The 17,402-nt window shown below is 44.2% G+C and overlaps 1 protein-coding gene across 6 annotated transcripts in view; it reads left to right on the top strand.

Moving 5' to 3' along the window:
* LPP (LIM domain containing preferred translocation partner in lipoma) overlaps positions 1–17,402 on the top strand; it is a 1,982,563-nt gene that overhangs the window by 1,674,172 nt on the left and 290,989 nt on the right. For all 6 annotated transcript variants that reach the window (XM_069617470.1, XM_069617468.1, XM_069617472.1 and 3 more), the window contains one exon: positions 9,852–10,021. In XM_069617470.1, coding sequence (XP_069473571.1) covers positions 9,852–10,021 — 170 coding nt within the window. The remainder of the gene's footprint in view (positions 1–9,851; positions 10,022–17,402) is intronic.

The following is a 17,402-nucleotide window of genomic DNA, read 5'->3' as shown; positions in this document are numbered from 1 at the left end:
GACTTCATAGACCCACTAGAAGATCTTTCCTCGGAGCGCACATATGCATTTGTAGTAACTGATTAAACTTTACTTTTGCAATAGGTATTTGTTTAACAAGAAATTAACACTACATTCAGTCTAGTGGTGCTCCAGCATCTATTGCGACTTAGGGAGATACCCCAAATCATATCTGTCAGACAATAGAGTGCACCTCATATTCTAAGCCATGGCCGCGGCGCCTACTTTGGATGTGAAGAAATTGCGCATTGTACCACAGTCTATCATCCACATGGAAACGGGCAAGTTGAAAGAAACGCCAGATTTATCCCGGATTCTACACACTATGCTCTTAGCAAAATATTGGAAATGTGGAAACTGTTTTGGATGCAGAAGCATCCACAGGGTGACTGCGCACACCACACCACCCCACCACAGCAGTGTGCCCGTTTGAGAATATAGGAGGTTGCGCATCAAACACCAGATTAAAATCTGCTTTCACTACAGAAACCGGTCCAAGAATTAGCCCTTTACTCGCCTCTGTTTGCAAGAAGGAAGATGCATTTAAAAGAAGAGATGAAAAGAAGTTTAACGAAATTCATGCCACTTCCTCACAATGGGTAGATGTAAACCTACTCACCCTCTGCATTGCCCACAAGGCTTGCTGGGGCCTAGGGCCTCAATACCTTAAACTCTCTTCCTAAATATCTTCCTTCTCGAGCTCTTCGCTCATCCGCTTTCAACTCCCTCAGGGTCAATCGCTTCACCAAGCAAGGAGTTGGTGGTAGATCTGTCTTCGGCTGGGGCCTCCCTCTGGAACTGCCTCCCTGAAACTTGAGGAGAACCATCGCTGGTTCTGCAAGCACCTCCAAAACCTTACTTGCTTTTGCTTTCTCCCCTCCTCTCCCCTGCTGAACTCCTGGCTGAAACTAAAACTGCACTGGTCACCTGGCCAGCCTCTGATCTTGGGCCCAGGTCCCCTCCCCTGCCAGTTGTAAGCCTGCACTGCCTCCCTGGCAACCCTCGCACTTGGGACTGTTTTCTGTATCCCTACAATCCCCTACCAGCATTTGACACCCGATGTCTGCACTTACACTTGCCACCAGCTGGCTGCACTTATTGCTTTTATTTATTCTATTATTAATACCATGTACTGCACTGCCACCTCCCCCTACACCCCTGCACGTTTCCCCTTCCCCTGCATTTGGGCGATCTCAATGCACCTGGTAAGATTGTTGTCTTCGTCTTCCCTCTGTTTCCCCTCCCTTGCATCGTCGCGCCTTGGAACACTTGTGTATAGGTTTATTATAAATGCCATATCATATACCAGAACAACAGTAACTAACTGCTTCAAAATTCAGCCCATGATGGAAAGCGGTACAGGTGTCCCGTGAAACAGGAGGAAAATGGAACACATGTTGCGTTCCCCCATCCAAGAGAGGAAAAACAAACTGCATTCTGCTGGAAAGGATAAAGGATTCCCAAATACGAGCGTGCAAGAGCGCAACAAAGAATCAAGTGTCATGGCTTTGGAACCAATTGCACCTCAATGACGGGTACACTACCACCATGAAAGAAGACCGTCACACAGAAGCCACACACCGATGACATACATGCAACCGGAAGAACACCTAACGAGCAAAGAGTAATAGCAGATGAAGAAGCCAAACAAAGCAGGAAGGTACCGAAACACTGTGAACCAAAGCCCTTTGGCGCATGCGCAGTAGTCTGTTGCGTACCGTCATGAGCATCTCTAGCCATCGTGGTACGGCTGCTGACACTTCACGGCACTGCTGTTGGCATGCATTGCTTTTAGATGCTAGCCAGGCACAAAGGCAGCATTCCATGTGCTTCCACGTTGCTTAGGCCAGTGAATGAGCTGAATAAGAAATTAATACCTTTTACTTCATAACCAAGATGCAGATTCTTTTTTTGGTATATGATGCTAAACGCTCATTTCTGCACCTCACTAAGGGGATAACCACATTCTTAATGGTTTGCTTTGTGGTTTCAGGTCCTGTAGATCAGTGGTCTGCAACCTTTGGCTGCCCAGGTGTTTATCTACATCTCTTATCAACCTTAGCATAGTAAACCGTGCAGTATATTGGGAGTCTTAGTCCAAAAAATCCAAAGAGCCGGAGTTGATCATCCCTGCTTTAGATAACCTGGGTCTTTGCTCCAGCAAGCCCAAGTGTTTTGAATATTATCTTTGACTTTCAAAGGTTCTAAAGAAACCCTGATGCACCCCTGTTTTGCAGTCAGTTTCACTAGGATTCCGAGGCTCAAAGAGTCTGCGTTAAGCATAAAGCGGCAGAGAGCAAGAACTATTTACTTGATCTTCAGAAACTATCAAAACCACAATAATTCTTGCAACAACAAAAAAAGTTGCTCGTCCGGCCAATTTATCCATCAAAAATCTTCTCCACTTTAAGAACACCAGACGGTGCCTAAATTTTTTTTTAAAAAAAAACATTTTTATCCAGAATCGGCTCCAGTCGATCCACAGTACTTTTGAGACTTAAGATCACAACCATCAGGAGTCAAATTATGAATCCATCCAAATGGGACTAACCCCTTTGAGGCTAGGGAGGTAAGCCTGCTAAGCAATGCCCTCCCTTGGGGTTTGGGCAAGTGGGAACTCACTGGGAGGCACTCCCCTCTTGGGGACATGGACTCCCATTCTGATGAGGAACTCCCAGTCCTTAACACCCTTTCTGCCTATATGGGTGTTGAAAAAACCCTGGTTATCTCCTGTTAAGACTATAACTAACAAAGAACCTTATTTTACTCCTCTGACATCAGGTAATACTGAAGATATGAAAGCCATAGTCCAAGAAGATGAGCACAATTCTGTTGATTCTGATGCCATGCATAAAACCCAAGCAGACTTCGAATGGGGGAGCGAGACCCATGGAAGGAGTAGAGTAACTGCTACGCAGAGGCGAGCCTCTGTAGATACGATGTCCTGGAGGGGCGAAGCGGCATCAAGCCACACAGCCACCGGTTGCATGGAGGAAGCAAGGCCCTCTAGCTGGAGGCTGAGAGGCGAGTGCTCTGACCGAGCAAGAGGCTCCGGTCAGGAGAAGGACGGTGACATTGAAGACCACCATCTTCAGTGGTGGCGCGACAACTGGCGAGCAGACGTGGGAATGAAGCCCGGCAACCATTGCCGAGACCAGAGGAAGGTAAGGATCCCGGGTTGCTGAGCTCCACACAGCAAGTGCGTTTGCCTCCGGAATGAGCACCAAGAGGGAAGCGAACACTCCCGACAGAAGAAAGCCAGTGAGGGCTATGAATAGTAGTTTCCCAGATTGCCAAAGTGGACTAGCCTACAGAAACTGAATAATCACGAAGGTAGAAGGCCACGGCTGTGAAAGCTATGAGAGCCTGAGCGAAAGACACAGGCATACGCCCCACATAGAAAGGCATGAGATACGAACGCTGTTTATCAAGGCTGGAGAAGCTGACAAATGTTTGAGCATCTGAGAGAACTGAAAGGGCATACCCCCTATGTAGAATGGAGTGAAAAGGATACATATACTTGTTACCAAGGCTGGGAAAGCCAACAGAAGTACAAGGAATTGATAGAAACGGACTAGCAAGTGTCCCATATGAAGCAGAGCTAAAGGAGTGTGAACACTCTGTGTTGCAGTTTATTATGTGGTCACACTCAACTCAGGGAGCTCCTTTCTCCCAAGGAAGGTGGCGCACAATAAAGCACTTTTATTCAAGTTCACTTTGGTGAGGCCTCCAACCTGTCTCGCACCCAACCCCAACAAATACCCATCACCAATGGATTAGGAACTAGGCCGGTGTGTAGTAAGAATATATATTTATTAATTTATTTAATATTTGCCACAATGCTAACTAACATCAGCCATCAATGCTGTGGCAACAGCCAAAATCACAACTATGACTTTGTTATATAAAACACGGGTGAAATTGTGAAACCTGCAATAACTGACACCAGATTTTATTTCACTTAAACCAATAAAAATTATTGCAATACGATACCAAATCCCCAGAAACGACTTAATTTGAAGCAATACTTTTTCCCCAGAAACACCCACCCTCCAGGCCTCAATTAAATATGACCCCTTTGATTGAAAGGCAAGGTGCAAGGAGTGTGAGCACAATAGAAAAATCGTTCTGCTACTGATTTAAAAAGGTGCCTTTTGGCAAAGGAATTCAATGGGAAAAATCGTTTGGGGCTTGTTATTTAAAAGTCAAGGATGGCAAAAAAGGAACTCTATTGAAAATCATAGCTTGGGGTCAGAGAAAAATGGGAACCAAAAGGGAAATGTTGTTGTTGTACCCACAGATGAAATACAGTACTTTGTAATTCTGATTTCAAAGGAATGGGGAATTTCGTTTAACACCCTCCACACTGACTTGAAAGGTGTTCTTGTATGGATTACTTCTTTTTGGCATAATAGACCCCCCACCCCCTCCTTTCTATGTGGCAGTCAAGGATTTCAGAGACAGTCAACCGGGTCTTTATGAGAACACTTAGCTCCAACACACTGGGCATGAACTATTGTTAGTTTCAAATTCTATCAACCCTCATCCTGTGATTTTCTATGTAGGAATTGATTTACTTTAAACAAATGTGCTAAGGATCCACAAAGCTCTCCCCGCCACCCCCCACACTGTAATGGAAAGTATCAGCGCTGGCTGCTCCCAACACAATGCAAGTTTAACAGAGGGGTGGTTTTCTAATGGGGAAATACATTTGAGTAAAATGTAATAAATTGTGCGAAGGGCCTACTCGGTTCCACCCCCTCTACCCACTAATGGAAAGGGATAAGTCTGGTAGCTCCCCCCACAATTGATGGCTTTTGGATGGGTCTTTTTACATGGGTGGATTTGGTCAGAAAAAACAGCAGGGCTCCTCTGAGGACAGCACAGGTCTAGTCAAGGGCTCTGTCAAGAATGTCTTCGTGCACCCCACCTCCTTTTGCTCCTCTGGTTTGGGTCCAAGATAGCTTCTTTATTTCCCAGCCACTGTCTCCAATGCAAGGATTGAGGCATCTCTGCTAGTTGTTCCTCGCAAGAGCCCAGCAGCAGCTGTCTTTTGGAATAAATCACAAAAAGCCCAGTTCTGATGGAAACCTGGCCTTTTATAAGGCTAGTGACACTGTAACTTTATCATTATTCCCGTGGTCAGGGTTGGCTCGCTTGCTTCATTCACCTCCCACACCAGGCCCCTTGCCTGCTGATTGGACCAGGAGTTGAGAGATATGTATGATGTAGGCTCGGGGAGGAGAATAGATGCATTATTTCAAATTGACAAGGATTAGTGCATCTTTTGGTCTATAAAATCTCATACTGTAATAACTCCCTAGGTCTTCCAAATAACCCCATGACAATATATATCTGAGTTATATATTTTACGGCGAATCAGACCATACTAATTTTACTTCGGCACATCCTTCCTGTTTATCGTGGGTTTCTGCTGTCCCGAAATAGCTAAAATTGGACAGTTTCCCATTTAGACCTTATTTTCATGATCTACCCCCGTGCCAACTCTCCCTTTGCTCAGGTGTATGTAAATGGAAAAAATCATACTTTTTCCACATAACTTAAACTATGTACATCACATAAATCTGTTTTTACATGGTCCCAATGGGCTTTTTCTTCTGTTTAATTTGAACCCGGTTTGGGCTCACTCGGACACACCATACTCCTTTTAATTGGGAAAAACTGTATTCAATATTTAATCAAAGACAGGGCACAACATTGCCCCAGTGAGTAGGTTTCCATTTCCCTGAAAACATGTGACCAGCCACCTGGTTTATCTGTGTTTATCTTGACATGTCCTTCTGCTGGGCTGCAAAGGCCTAGCTTGTTGCTTAATGTACAAATTTATTGGAAGCTCGACCACAAGGTTACTTCTGCAGGACATGTTATCGGTAACTAATTGACAACCAATCTTCTTTGGTAGGCCTAGCTCCAAAAAGCCTGGAGTTCAGATTTCAAAGGGTCTTTGTACTATTTGTACTTTTTATGGGGCACCTTACCTTACAGGTCGTGTCTGTTGGCTGTTATCAACAATTCACCGTAGTTGAAATCTCTCCTGCATCATTCATTTGTATTTTTTTCTTTCAATTTGAAGACCAGACATCTTTCTCCTAGAGAGCCCAAACCACAGGTCATGGGTCACAGTTTCATTTCAGTGAAAATGCCCCTCTGCATCCATGCTTCTCAAAGTACAGCTTTAGATCAACCAAAGGTTTTCACCTTTTGACATGTTGCACTGCATTGTGTTTACCCAGTTGCATAGTAAATTACATTTAAACCTGTTTATAACATATAGTGTTTGCTTCCACAATTTTACCCCCGAGGTACATTCAGAATTTGGCCAAATAGGCCAGTTAACAGAGAGCACCGGTGTTCACTTCTACCACAAGTAGGCATCTCCTTTTAAATTATGTCATTTTAATATTGAAAAATGTGTTTTTATTCATGACGCATACAAAGTGTTTGACTTCACTTTAGATTTCTGGATCACAGTCTCATGTTGCATAGAGATAATGTACACGCTGCTATCTGTCTCTTTAAGTAGAAAGTGTAGCTTTCCATGTATTGAGGAAAACGGCATTTTCAGCCACATATGTCATCTGACATGCATTGGGCACATCCAGCACTTTTAAGTTTTCAGGCACATTGTCCTTCACTTGAGCGCCTTTTCATTCAGGTAAAGTTGAAAGATGCCCATTACTGTTCATGTCCTAGGCCTTAAGTCAGAAACAGAAGAGTTTGGAGACTGCCCTGCTTTTTCCAATGGGTAGCACCAGTCCACTTCACGCTTTATTGGCCTGGACTTTTTATTTCTGACATTCAGGGGCTATATTTTACCCCACATCTGCAACCAGGCTGGCAAGCCAATTAAATGACAGGAACCTGAAATACCAGAGTGGGCAGACACCCTACGTTTGTAAAGTCCATTAAAAACTAAACTGTTAGACCTACCAAAGAATTACCAGACTTTGGGGTGTCACAGTGCTACAAATGTGGGGCACAGAAAAGTGTGTTAAAAGTAATTCTGGAGGTATTTGAGCATTGGTACACCTGAGAAAAATTAAGAAGAATTCTTTTCCAAAGAGGAAGAGAAGACAATACAAAGGATTTGTATTTTTAAAAGTAACAACTACAAAAAAAACGGTGAACTGTGCTAATATAATCCGAAGGAACTTTGGGACTGAAAGTAAATCTTGAAAGAGTGCGCCAGGCAGAAGCATCCACCGAGGCTGTTGTTCCAGCATCCCTTTTATTTTTAGTCAGATTTTCTAAAGTGCTAGGGCCAGTTAGTTGATTAGGATTTGGACTTTGGGCTGTTTATTTTGGACTTCGACGAGCACCCTTGGTTTTGTTTAAGAAGGTGGGAAGTTCCCTTATAGCCATAGGGCCAGATAGGAATTTTTCTTTTAATTTGACTAAAGACCCTATATCACGACCCAATGTAGTCTGAGTCCTTCTCGTTTACCACACTGCCCTACTGTGGTAACCAATGACTGTGTGGAACAGTTGTTATCCTTGTGCTCTTTCATCAGCCACTGTCCCTCGTACGCTTTAAACATCATGGAGTAAACCATTACTGAAGAAACCCACGTTGCGTCCAGATAACGCAATGAATTGCTGCCCAGTGGTAAATTCGCCTATCCTAGTGAACATTTTGTAACAACTCCTCTCTAAAAAGTTGTTGTATCAGATTGTCTTCTGGGTGATGAGCTTTCTACCTTACCAAACTCTTGTTACAGGATGCACCAGAAAAACGTCCTTTGGAAGAAAGATAATCAAATAACTTGATTAGTCGTGCTGGATCTATCGACTGCCGTAGATCAGTCCATTATTCTTTAACTACTCTCTTCAGTAACCAGGGTGGCAGCTTCAGCGCTGAACTGGTTTGTCTCTTAATTGAATCAGGTGTGTCACTTTAAATTCTCTGACCCTAGGTGTCCTGTGAAATGCGAGGTACCACAGGGTTCGTAACCATCTCCGACATTTACGATAGCCACCGCTCATCTACTTCTCCTGCTGAAGTCAAAATCTCTTGAGCGCTCTTTGATCCTGCTATGGACGTGTCTATTCAAGTGAAGGCCAGCAGTGGCTCCTCTTCCCATTACTTCTGCCTGTTTAGAGACATTCACCCACATTTAGAGGATTACCATCAAAGATATATTGTGCCTGCCTTTATTGGCTCTGAATTGGACTTCAACTCACTTTCATTGAACTGCATTTCATTTCTAAATCTATCACTGCTTCAAATCTTGCAGAGCCAAGTGGCCCACAGGGTTCCTTACTCCCGCATGTGCTCATATTCCACCTATTCTGTATAACCTGCACTGGCTGCCAGGACAGCCAAGAATCCTCTTTAACATTGCTGCTATTACTCACACAGGCTGCTTGCTAGATCACCTTTATTATGTAACAGTACACTGGCGTGGCACCACCCCGGTGGAAATCTCAAGTCCCCCAATAATTAGTTGATGGTTCCCCGATTTACCGTCATTTGCAGTTCAAGGTCCCCTAGTTTGGAATGGTTTTCCTCATTCTCATAGACATCCCTCTAATTATGGTTTCTTCAAGGAACAGCTAAAAATGCACCTATTTATAAAACCGCACTCTCAGCTTTATGGTGCAGTGGAAACTACACAAGCATCTGTTAACTCAGTGTCTAGCGCCTTAATGCCTACCAGCTTTTTCTATGCTTTATAAATACAGTGAACATAAACCAGCTACACCCAAGCCAGCAAGCTGCTTTCAGAGCTGCATTCACCTGGTCTTGTTTTGCGGGTATCGATCAGATCAGGGGCATTCTGGTGGCCTATTTCTGCAGTGCTTGAAGCTGGCCAGTTTGTGTTTTAGGTTGCTATGGGGATAGATGCGCCATCATTGGTAACAGACTTGGGTACTATGCTGCAGTGGGATAGAGGTGCCATTGTTAGTACAGAACACTGGTGCTACGTTGCATTGGGATAGATGTAACATCATTGGGAACAGATTTGGGTGCTACGTTGCAGTGGGGTAGTTTTGCCATAATTAGTAAAGGACATGGGTTGCTTTTGTATCAATTGCTTTTTGGAGAGAATTGTAGAACCTGGGATGAGGGAAGACCCACATTTACAGTGGTGGCATACATTTGCAATACTGAACTCGATGCCCATCTCAGGATACGGAAGCAGCATATTGTAAAAATTGGTGTTTTATGTGTAAAGCATATCATTTCCTAGTGGTGGGTGTGTGGTGGCCCTCTTTAACCCTTAGCATGTTGCCAGGTCATTATCACCATGCATCGATCCAGCTTGTTAATCATATGTGCTATAGAAAGTGTATTGTGCTGTTCTTGCTGCCCAACATATGCAACGTTTGTGATGTGCCATTATACATAGAGGTGACGAATCAAGCCAGGCAAAGAATGTCTGCACAGTTCCTACTCAATGCTCGTACATTGGAGGACACGCCTAACTGTGAGCCACAAGGAACGTCGCACATGTGGTCCCCAGTCAAGTCAATGAACCTCATCCGTAGGACCTACCACCACCACCAGAATGTGAACGTGGCTTTCCCACAGCACCCAGCCATGCCGCCCTCTAGGCTCCTATCTGAGGCCTCCACACCACTCCGGCGGTGATCTGCCGTTGGCTGCGCCGCCAAGATACTCCATTAGTAGTAGTCACTCAGGCTGCAGAAGAGTACACTTGGGTACTTTCTGCATTTGCTCCCGGCCATCCTCTGCAGCGCAATGCAGGCAGTAATGGAGCCACATAACCCTTTGGGGCGATACGTTTATTGAAGGCATTTTAGGGCTGCACAATGCATCTGTTCAATGAATCCCTTGGCTTGACCTGCTTGCTCTCTCCTGTCTCTAGGGCGCTGCTCCCGCTGTGGTGAGAATGTCGTGGGTGAGGGCACTGGATGCACAGCGATGGACCAGGTTTTCCATGTGGACTGCTTTACCTGCATGACTTGCAACAGTAACCTGAGAGGACACCCCTTTTATGCCCTTGACAAGAAGGCCTTCTGTGAACCCTGCTACATCGTAAGTGTCAGACTCGTTAGTACTGCAGCATCCACATGCTTTCTCTCTGTGCTTGGGAAGTTGCCAGGAAATGCTGCTGGGTGTTGGGGTCAGGCCACACTCCAGGAGTGGACCCTGTGCAGCCCCACATGGCAGTCTCCTGAGTTGGGACACATGGATTATCCTGCTGTGAAGGAAGAATTAAGTTGCTTTTATATTAGAGCCGCTGTCTGCCTTTGTGGAGCTCTATTATCACTATTAATCCGTCGATTCAGTTAAAATATTTGAAGCGTCTGGAAGGTGGGGTTGTTAGACAATTGTGTTTTTCTGGATTATAAACGACTTTAGTATGATATTGCTTTTCATCCCTGAAACCTTATATACTTCCTTTATGGAATAATATTTTTTGTTCAAATATACTGATTAAATATCACATAAACAATAACAAACACATGAAACAATAATTATAAAACAAAATATTGCACTCTGAGAAGAAACCATGACAGTAGTCTACCGAAAACAAAATATATCCCTAACGAAGCATATCAGTGTAATGTCAGGGCTCTTGTACAACCACCTTCATCGTGGACTAGTTGTGCGTGGCTTTGTAAGAAAAGAGGGGGATTAGGGTTTAATGATAGAGTGTGCAGCAGTTGAAAACCCTGAAGTGTTAAGGAGTGCAGGATAGAGGCACCTAAGTCCAGGGTGAAGATTTGGCTCTATATAGTTTGGAGGTGACACCTGGGATTGTGCTTTATCCAGAGAGCCGAACTCGGGAACGGTTTAATGACACTACTGCGAGACCGGGTTAATGGCAGGCTTGGAGGGCAAGGTGGTGTGAGAAACCTGAAGCTATCTCACCTACCAGTCCCTGGGGATCTGTCATCGAGATGGCCCGGACACAGCCATCGCATTTGGATCCAGTTCCTGGGGTGGACCAGTGTGGGAGGATCACCTGGATGAGGGGTCTTCGGGGAGTGTACATGGGACACTGTATGGTGTGATGTGGTATCCCCTTCCCTGTAACACCCTTTCCCTGTTCTACCAGGTACCTGGGATCTGGACTCTTTCCCGACACAAACACTCAGACAGCTCACCATGAGCAACAACGGACTAACACCAGAACCGTATACCTGACATGTCCCAATACAATGGTGAGGTAAGGTCCCGGAATTACCGATCATTACATTACACTTACCCACACAGATAAAAGGCGGAGCACGAAAGCACACTCTGAGCGAGGCAAAACCCACGAGGAAACGGCAGTTCCAAGATGGCAGTTCCAAAATGGCATTTTAATGCGAGGAGAAAGAAGGCGAGATCAGATAGGGTTGCATATAGGGAAGTGCTGTTGACCCTTGGAAAGTAAGAAACCTATGACCAGTAATGAAAGCTGATGAAACCTGCACAGTGTGTCGGAGGTACCCTGGAGACTCCTGCATTGATAACCAAGACGGGGAGGAGGGATTGCAACCATAGTGCTGTCCTTGGCTCCTACAACAAAGCAGCATCAGTAAAGACAGCACAGCCTGTGAGTCAGTGAGACTGATACCAAACCATCCTGTGTTTTGAACCAAGGTTGCAAGCGGCAACATTGTATGAAGATAAAAAAAGAGAACCGTGTGTGAGACATAAGTGATGAGCGACGCGAATATAATTGGAAACCAAAGGAGTGCCTGCACTTTGGGAGGCCAAGCAAAGATACCATAGACAGTGGTCTGGCACCCCATGAGTGCTCATTCGAAAGTCTCTGGTAGGTATCCAACTGATGCTAAGGGTGGAAAAGGGGAATCTTGAGATTGAAGGGGTCCTGCAACGGGTCAAGCTAAACCCTGTACACATTCGAAAGTCTTCAGTGGTTTAATATATATACTGAAATTGGTCTAAGCCTGGCTGGGGGAAGCTAATTGGGTACAAGAAAGGGATCTGAGCTCAGCTTAGGGGTATATGGAGTGAACTGTGAGTCACCCGAGACAATATTCTCTGAACATTTGTAATAAGGGGATCTGAGCCCGAAGAGGGGGTCCAACGTTGAACTTTTGTTTTTGAAAGGGATCTGAGCCCGGCTGAGGGGGATCCAGGGTGAACATATACTTAACAATACTGGTAAAAGGAAAATAACTTTTTGCATCTTATTTGTTTGTACATCAGGCCCTCTGAGTCAAGAGACTTTTAAGAAGTAAAGAGACTTGGACACAGAAGGTCTTGATGCTGGTAATGGAACTGTATCCTCGTAACGCAGAAGCTAGAGTGTGCTTTGCTCGAGTGAACCGCCTTGCCCCATGCTGCGAAGGGAGGCCAACGGCTCTAACATCGTGACATATCCTTTTGTGAACACTTCTTTCTTTTTTATGAACACTACCCCACACTTTTTGTAAATTAGCTGTAAGGATTGGCAATAGGTTTTTAGTGTAGGCCCTTTTATTTTGATAAGACTCCACTAGGACTGCATTATTATTTTTTGATGGTCGTAGCTTGCTCCCATCTGTAGATTTAGGTTTAGATGGGCGTTCATCACACCCTTGCGAGAGTTCAATAAACACGCTTGAACTGTGGTCAATTGTGTCAGTCTTACTGTTAATACCTTGCCTTCCTTACAGTGGATAATGGAGCCACGGTTCTGTCAAGGTCGATGTGGTATTAGTAGGCATGAAGTTGCTGTGTTCTTGTCACCCTGTGTATTTATTATGAGGCAGTGGGTGATTTAGAGGTGGGTTTGGGATTAGTTTATGCTCTTGTTATGGAGTCTTTAGTAATTTGCAATGTGCTTCAAGTGGACACATATGTAGAGGATCCAGAGTTGTTCTTACCCAAGGTTTGCGCAAAGGAAGAGCGGCTATCTGCATTGGGCCTCTGCAGCACTGAAGCACTGATCTGATCCTAGCAGTGACTGGTGATGGGCTGAGAAGTGGTTTGTTCAAGAGATCAATCCTTTCTATAAACGGTGTCGCACAATTCGTATTACAGATTTGTTTTCTGTTGCACGTAGCAGTGGTAGAAATTAATAGAATAAAAGGTTACATTAACATATCCCGCCATCTCTGTGCCTGACCTGCCAGGCCCAATAACTATAGAAAGTCATATCAACACATCAACATATCTCGCTATCTCTGTGCGTGACCTGTCAGGTCCAATAAGTATACAAGGCCATATCAGCATATCTCCTTTTAGTGCACAGGGGTGTGTGCCAGGCAACGTCCACCTATTGTGTCTGTACGATAATTTTGCCAAACCAGGATAAAAGTACTAAACTCAAAACTGAAGAATTATATTGAAACACAAGGACAAGATTTGGAATTTCTATCCAGGAACATAGTCGCTGCAGTGGGATCCACAAGGCGCTCTTTGCCTCACTATTCATCATCCACCTCTTAATCAAGGCTGTGTTTCTTTATCTTCTACTGGTCGACTTGGAATTAGCTACATCTATCCTAGTCAGTATGTAGCTACTGTGTCAAATTCAGGAAATTTGAATCTTCTCCCCAAGGGGGATCCCCCCGCCCCCTGCCCACTTTGGGGTTAGGGAATTGAGTCCGCTCTACAACACCCTCCAACAGTTCGAGGTAAATGGGATCTCACCGGGAGAGACGCCCGCTTTGTGGACAAGGACTACAGTTCCTGTGAGGAACTCCCTTCATCAGTAAATATAATGGCATGTATGGGACTTATAAATCCTGTCAAGTATCAAGACCTCGCCAAAGAAAAAGTTGAGGGATGCTGTTCTTCAGGAGAAACAGAAAATGTCTCTAAGGAAAACAAATCAATCCACAGACCAGTGAATTGAAAGGAGAACACTTGTCATATAGAGGACAAAGAACAAGAGCGAGCAGTACATCTTCACGCAGGGGAGGTTTGCTGCTGATGCGAGTCTGGGAAGAGGTGGAGCCATAGTGCGACGCGTAAACCACAAATTCCAAACTTGCTGGGAAGAAAGAGAATGAAGGCTGAATGGTCAGCATACCCGAGAGTATAAGAGGAGAAGAATTGGTGGTGGCATGACCCTGAGAGAGCCCGGGTAGCTGCTAGGCCGCACAACAATGCTGAGGGCATCCAAGGGAAGCCGCTTCAAGCGATGTGGCTCCCTGGTGAGATACTGAAGAAACCATAAGAAATGCGAGGGATGCAGACGAGGGACGCTGAGCAAGCTGGCTCGTAAGTACAGTGAAGAAATCGAACCAATGCCAAACCCATAAGAGTACTAGGACTGTTTCCTAAAAAGAATGAAGGTAACTGGGGACCGGTAAGGCACGGAAAGAATACTGAAGAGTATAATGCAGAACAAATAACTTGTCTCAGTATCAATAAGAAAGAAGAATGACTATATTGGATATGTGATGAAATAAACACCAAACCCATAATGCTCATTGATGGACAGTTGAAAACAAGTGAATTAGCATTGTTAAATATGAACTGTGATAATTTAGTGAAATGAACAAGACGGTTCCCTGGAGGAGACGAAAGTAGAAATACACTAAGTTTACTAAAAGGGAACTCTGTTAGTACAAGGAAAGAAGGAATAAAGTTCAAGAGTGAGCTGCATGAAAGTGAAAGAAGCCCAAGGTCAGCCGTAATGAATGTTAATACCTTGAGTAAAAGGAAGAGATACAGAATATCAGGAGTTAAAGGCCGAAGTAGCCTATATAACCAACCAAGTTGAACAAAGCAAAGACTTGCCTAAAGTCGAAGGCAAATTGTCTAGTGTGAGAAAGGAACTATGTGAACTGATAGAGGTGCTAAATAAGAGAAGATTTACCAAGAAGACAAGTGCTGGAATCACGGAGCAGGAGAAGGGAGTCATTCTCCTGCCTTTACTTTGTTGCAATAACGGATAGGGTCAGATAGTAATAGTTTTGGACAGTGAACAGATTCTTTTTGGACATGAGAGAGACTGACGAGCACCTTGGTTATTCTTTAGGTAGGGATATCTAGTCCTTTGTGACTTTTATTTAATAAACCGTACTTAAAATGTCCTCTAGGAGTCTGCTTCCTCCTCCTGACCCCACACACTATTCAATGTCAATGAATAGTTTATGCACTCATCTCACCTTGCTTTCGTTTAGTTCTGGGTTCACTTTAATTTGTGTCAACTTGAAGCTGTAGACTATGTGACAATCTTCAGGTAAATTAAGGTTAGACAGGACTTCTTTCTGCAAGAGTTTTGTTTTCCCCCAACCTTTGCTTTATTTGTCATTAATAAATGTTAGGCTTAGAACTAGCAAACTTCAATGTGAACACTTAATAGACTTTGAAGATTGGCTGTTTAATTATTCATCTCTTTTCTCCCACTTATTTTTTATGAGATTTGATCTGAGATTGGATTCTTAGTGTGCTCAAGGCTCTCTATTCCTGAATTTCCAACTTCATGTCACAACATGCTTTACATGCATTAGTGTTCTCTCACGCTTAATGCTTCCCAGTCTTGACCTGGTTTTGGCCTCTAGTATTGCAACGGTTTTAGCCTTTATTTGAGACAGTTGCCTGAGCATTCCAACATCTGTCAGTTCTCCTGCTCTTAACATTTCACAGTCCTGGCCTTATCCATTGTTTCAGTTGTTAAAGTCTTTATTTATCTTGTAAGGCTTTTGGCCGAGTCATCTATTTGATCTCTCAATCTGAAAAGTTTTGTTACTTGGTTCCCATTTCAGTACGGCACTGGGGTTATTGACTCGTTCCCACTTCAGGGTTTGCGTTCTTCTCCTTGTGTGCTCGATTAGACCATGCCTTTGCCCTGGCTTCTTATACCCTTCACTTTCCTGCTCTGTACTTTTTATTAATGGCTTTCTCTTCATTCCATGTGCCCGGCTTTGTGGCATTCTTGCCCCAGCCCAACTTTGTCTGCTTGGCTCCCCCTTCTTGGCCTCAGAAAGAGACGCTGTGTCAATCTGTGTTCCCCCCCTCCCGAGAGCTATGGGGGTCACTGCTTCCTACAGCGTTATGCTTTGTTTGAGTTGTTCCAACAGATGGTCTTTGTTGCAGTGTTTCGAACTTGGAGGTAACAGCCCTGACTCTGGGTTGGTTGCAAGCTCAGTGGAAGTCGTGGTTGTGCTCCCATTTCTTGACAGCGTGCTACTGCATCTGACACACGAAAAAGGGCCTCTTCCATATCGCCTATTTCAAAGGCCCATGGAGCAAATTACATAGTGATCAACCAAGATGACAGACTTCCTCTTATGCCGACATTGCATCCCATCAAGGGTCAGTGTCTCACAGGTGCATGTGCTCATTGGCCAGAACCACATATAGACACATGGCCATATCATTCTGTGTCTGTATTCACCACCATGCTGACGGCGTTGGCCTTTATGTATCTTGCCATGTGTGTGTTTGTGCTTCTCTCTCAGTTCCTTGGCTAGAGCATGTGGATAACTTTGATGTGTGCATGTGTTCATATTTCTCGGAACCATGAGTAGGGCCAACGTCCATGTGCATATCAGCGTTTCTTGACATTTAAATACATGATTGGTGGTTGTCCTTTCATTGCTTGAGTCTTTCTATTTCTGCGCAATTTTAGGTTTGTGCACATCTCTCCGCTCCCTGAATAGGGCGCGTGAATGTGAAAATCTCACATCTGGGTGTCTATCCACATCTCTCCTCTCAGCGAATAAGGTGTGTATGTGCACACAGACTAGGATGCGCTACTGTTTATCTTGTATCTGGGTGTTTGCGCACATCTCTCGGCTCAGTGAATAGGGTGCGTGACTGAAAATAACTGGGTATTTCGGCACATCTCTCAGCTCAGTCAATAGGGTGCGTGACTGCTAATATCTCTGAGCATATGACCCTTTGAACGTGCATCAGTTACTGGATGGGATTACACCAGAATAGTTCTGAGTACAAATAACTACAAACTCAAGATAGCAAGATATTGTTTTATTAACAATTATTTAAAACGGAGAGGTTACAACGATCATCAACAGACGTACGCTCAGTCTCTGTTTTCCACAACAACAAAAAAACAATTTATATACTTCTTTATACGTCAGTGACATCATACTATGTGGCAATAGTGAAAAACCTATCAAGGGTCGGGATTAGTTAAGGCAAACATCTAGATAGACCATCATATAGGAGCTAGGATTGTTATTGGCTGTCCTTTATCGGGTCTACAAGTTATGCCTCTTCAAGCATGTAATTTCAGAAAAATCAGTTGCACAGTGTTTCATTGGTCTCTCAAGCTATAAGGTCCTTCATTATACCGACTAATACAGTTGGTTTGGCATGCTTGTGCCGTGTCTGGAACATTTGTTCTTTTAGCAACACATGAGCCAAGACCCAGGTGCAGGGAGATAGGACATGAAGCTACCTCACCACCCAATTAGCCCAACATCTCTCATCACCCATGCCTTCTGCCATGAAATTGTCTTTGTATTTGGCCTTGCATAGTTTTCTCATCCTTGGAATT

Source organism: Ambystoma mexicanum, chromosome 10 (assembly GCF_040938575.1).
Source record: "Ambystoma mexicanum isolate Mex_15411 chromosome 10, UKY_AmexF1_1, whole genome shotgun sequence".
NCBI classification, from domain to species: domain Eukaryota; kingdom Metazoa; phylum Chordata; class Amphibia; order Caudata; family Ambystomatidae; genus Ambystoma; species Ambystoma mexicanum.
This window is presented reverse-complemented; position numbering and strand designations above follow the sequence as displayed.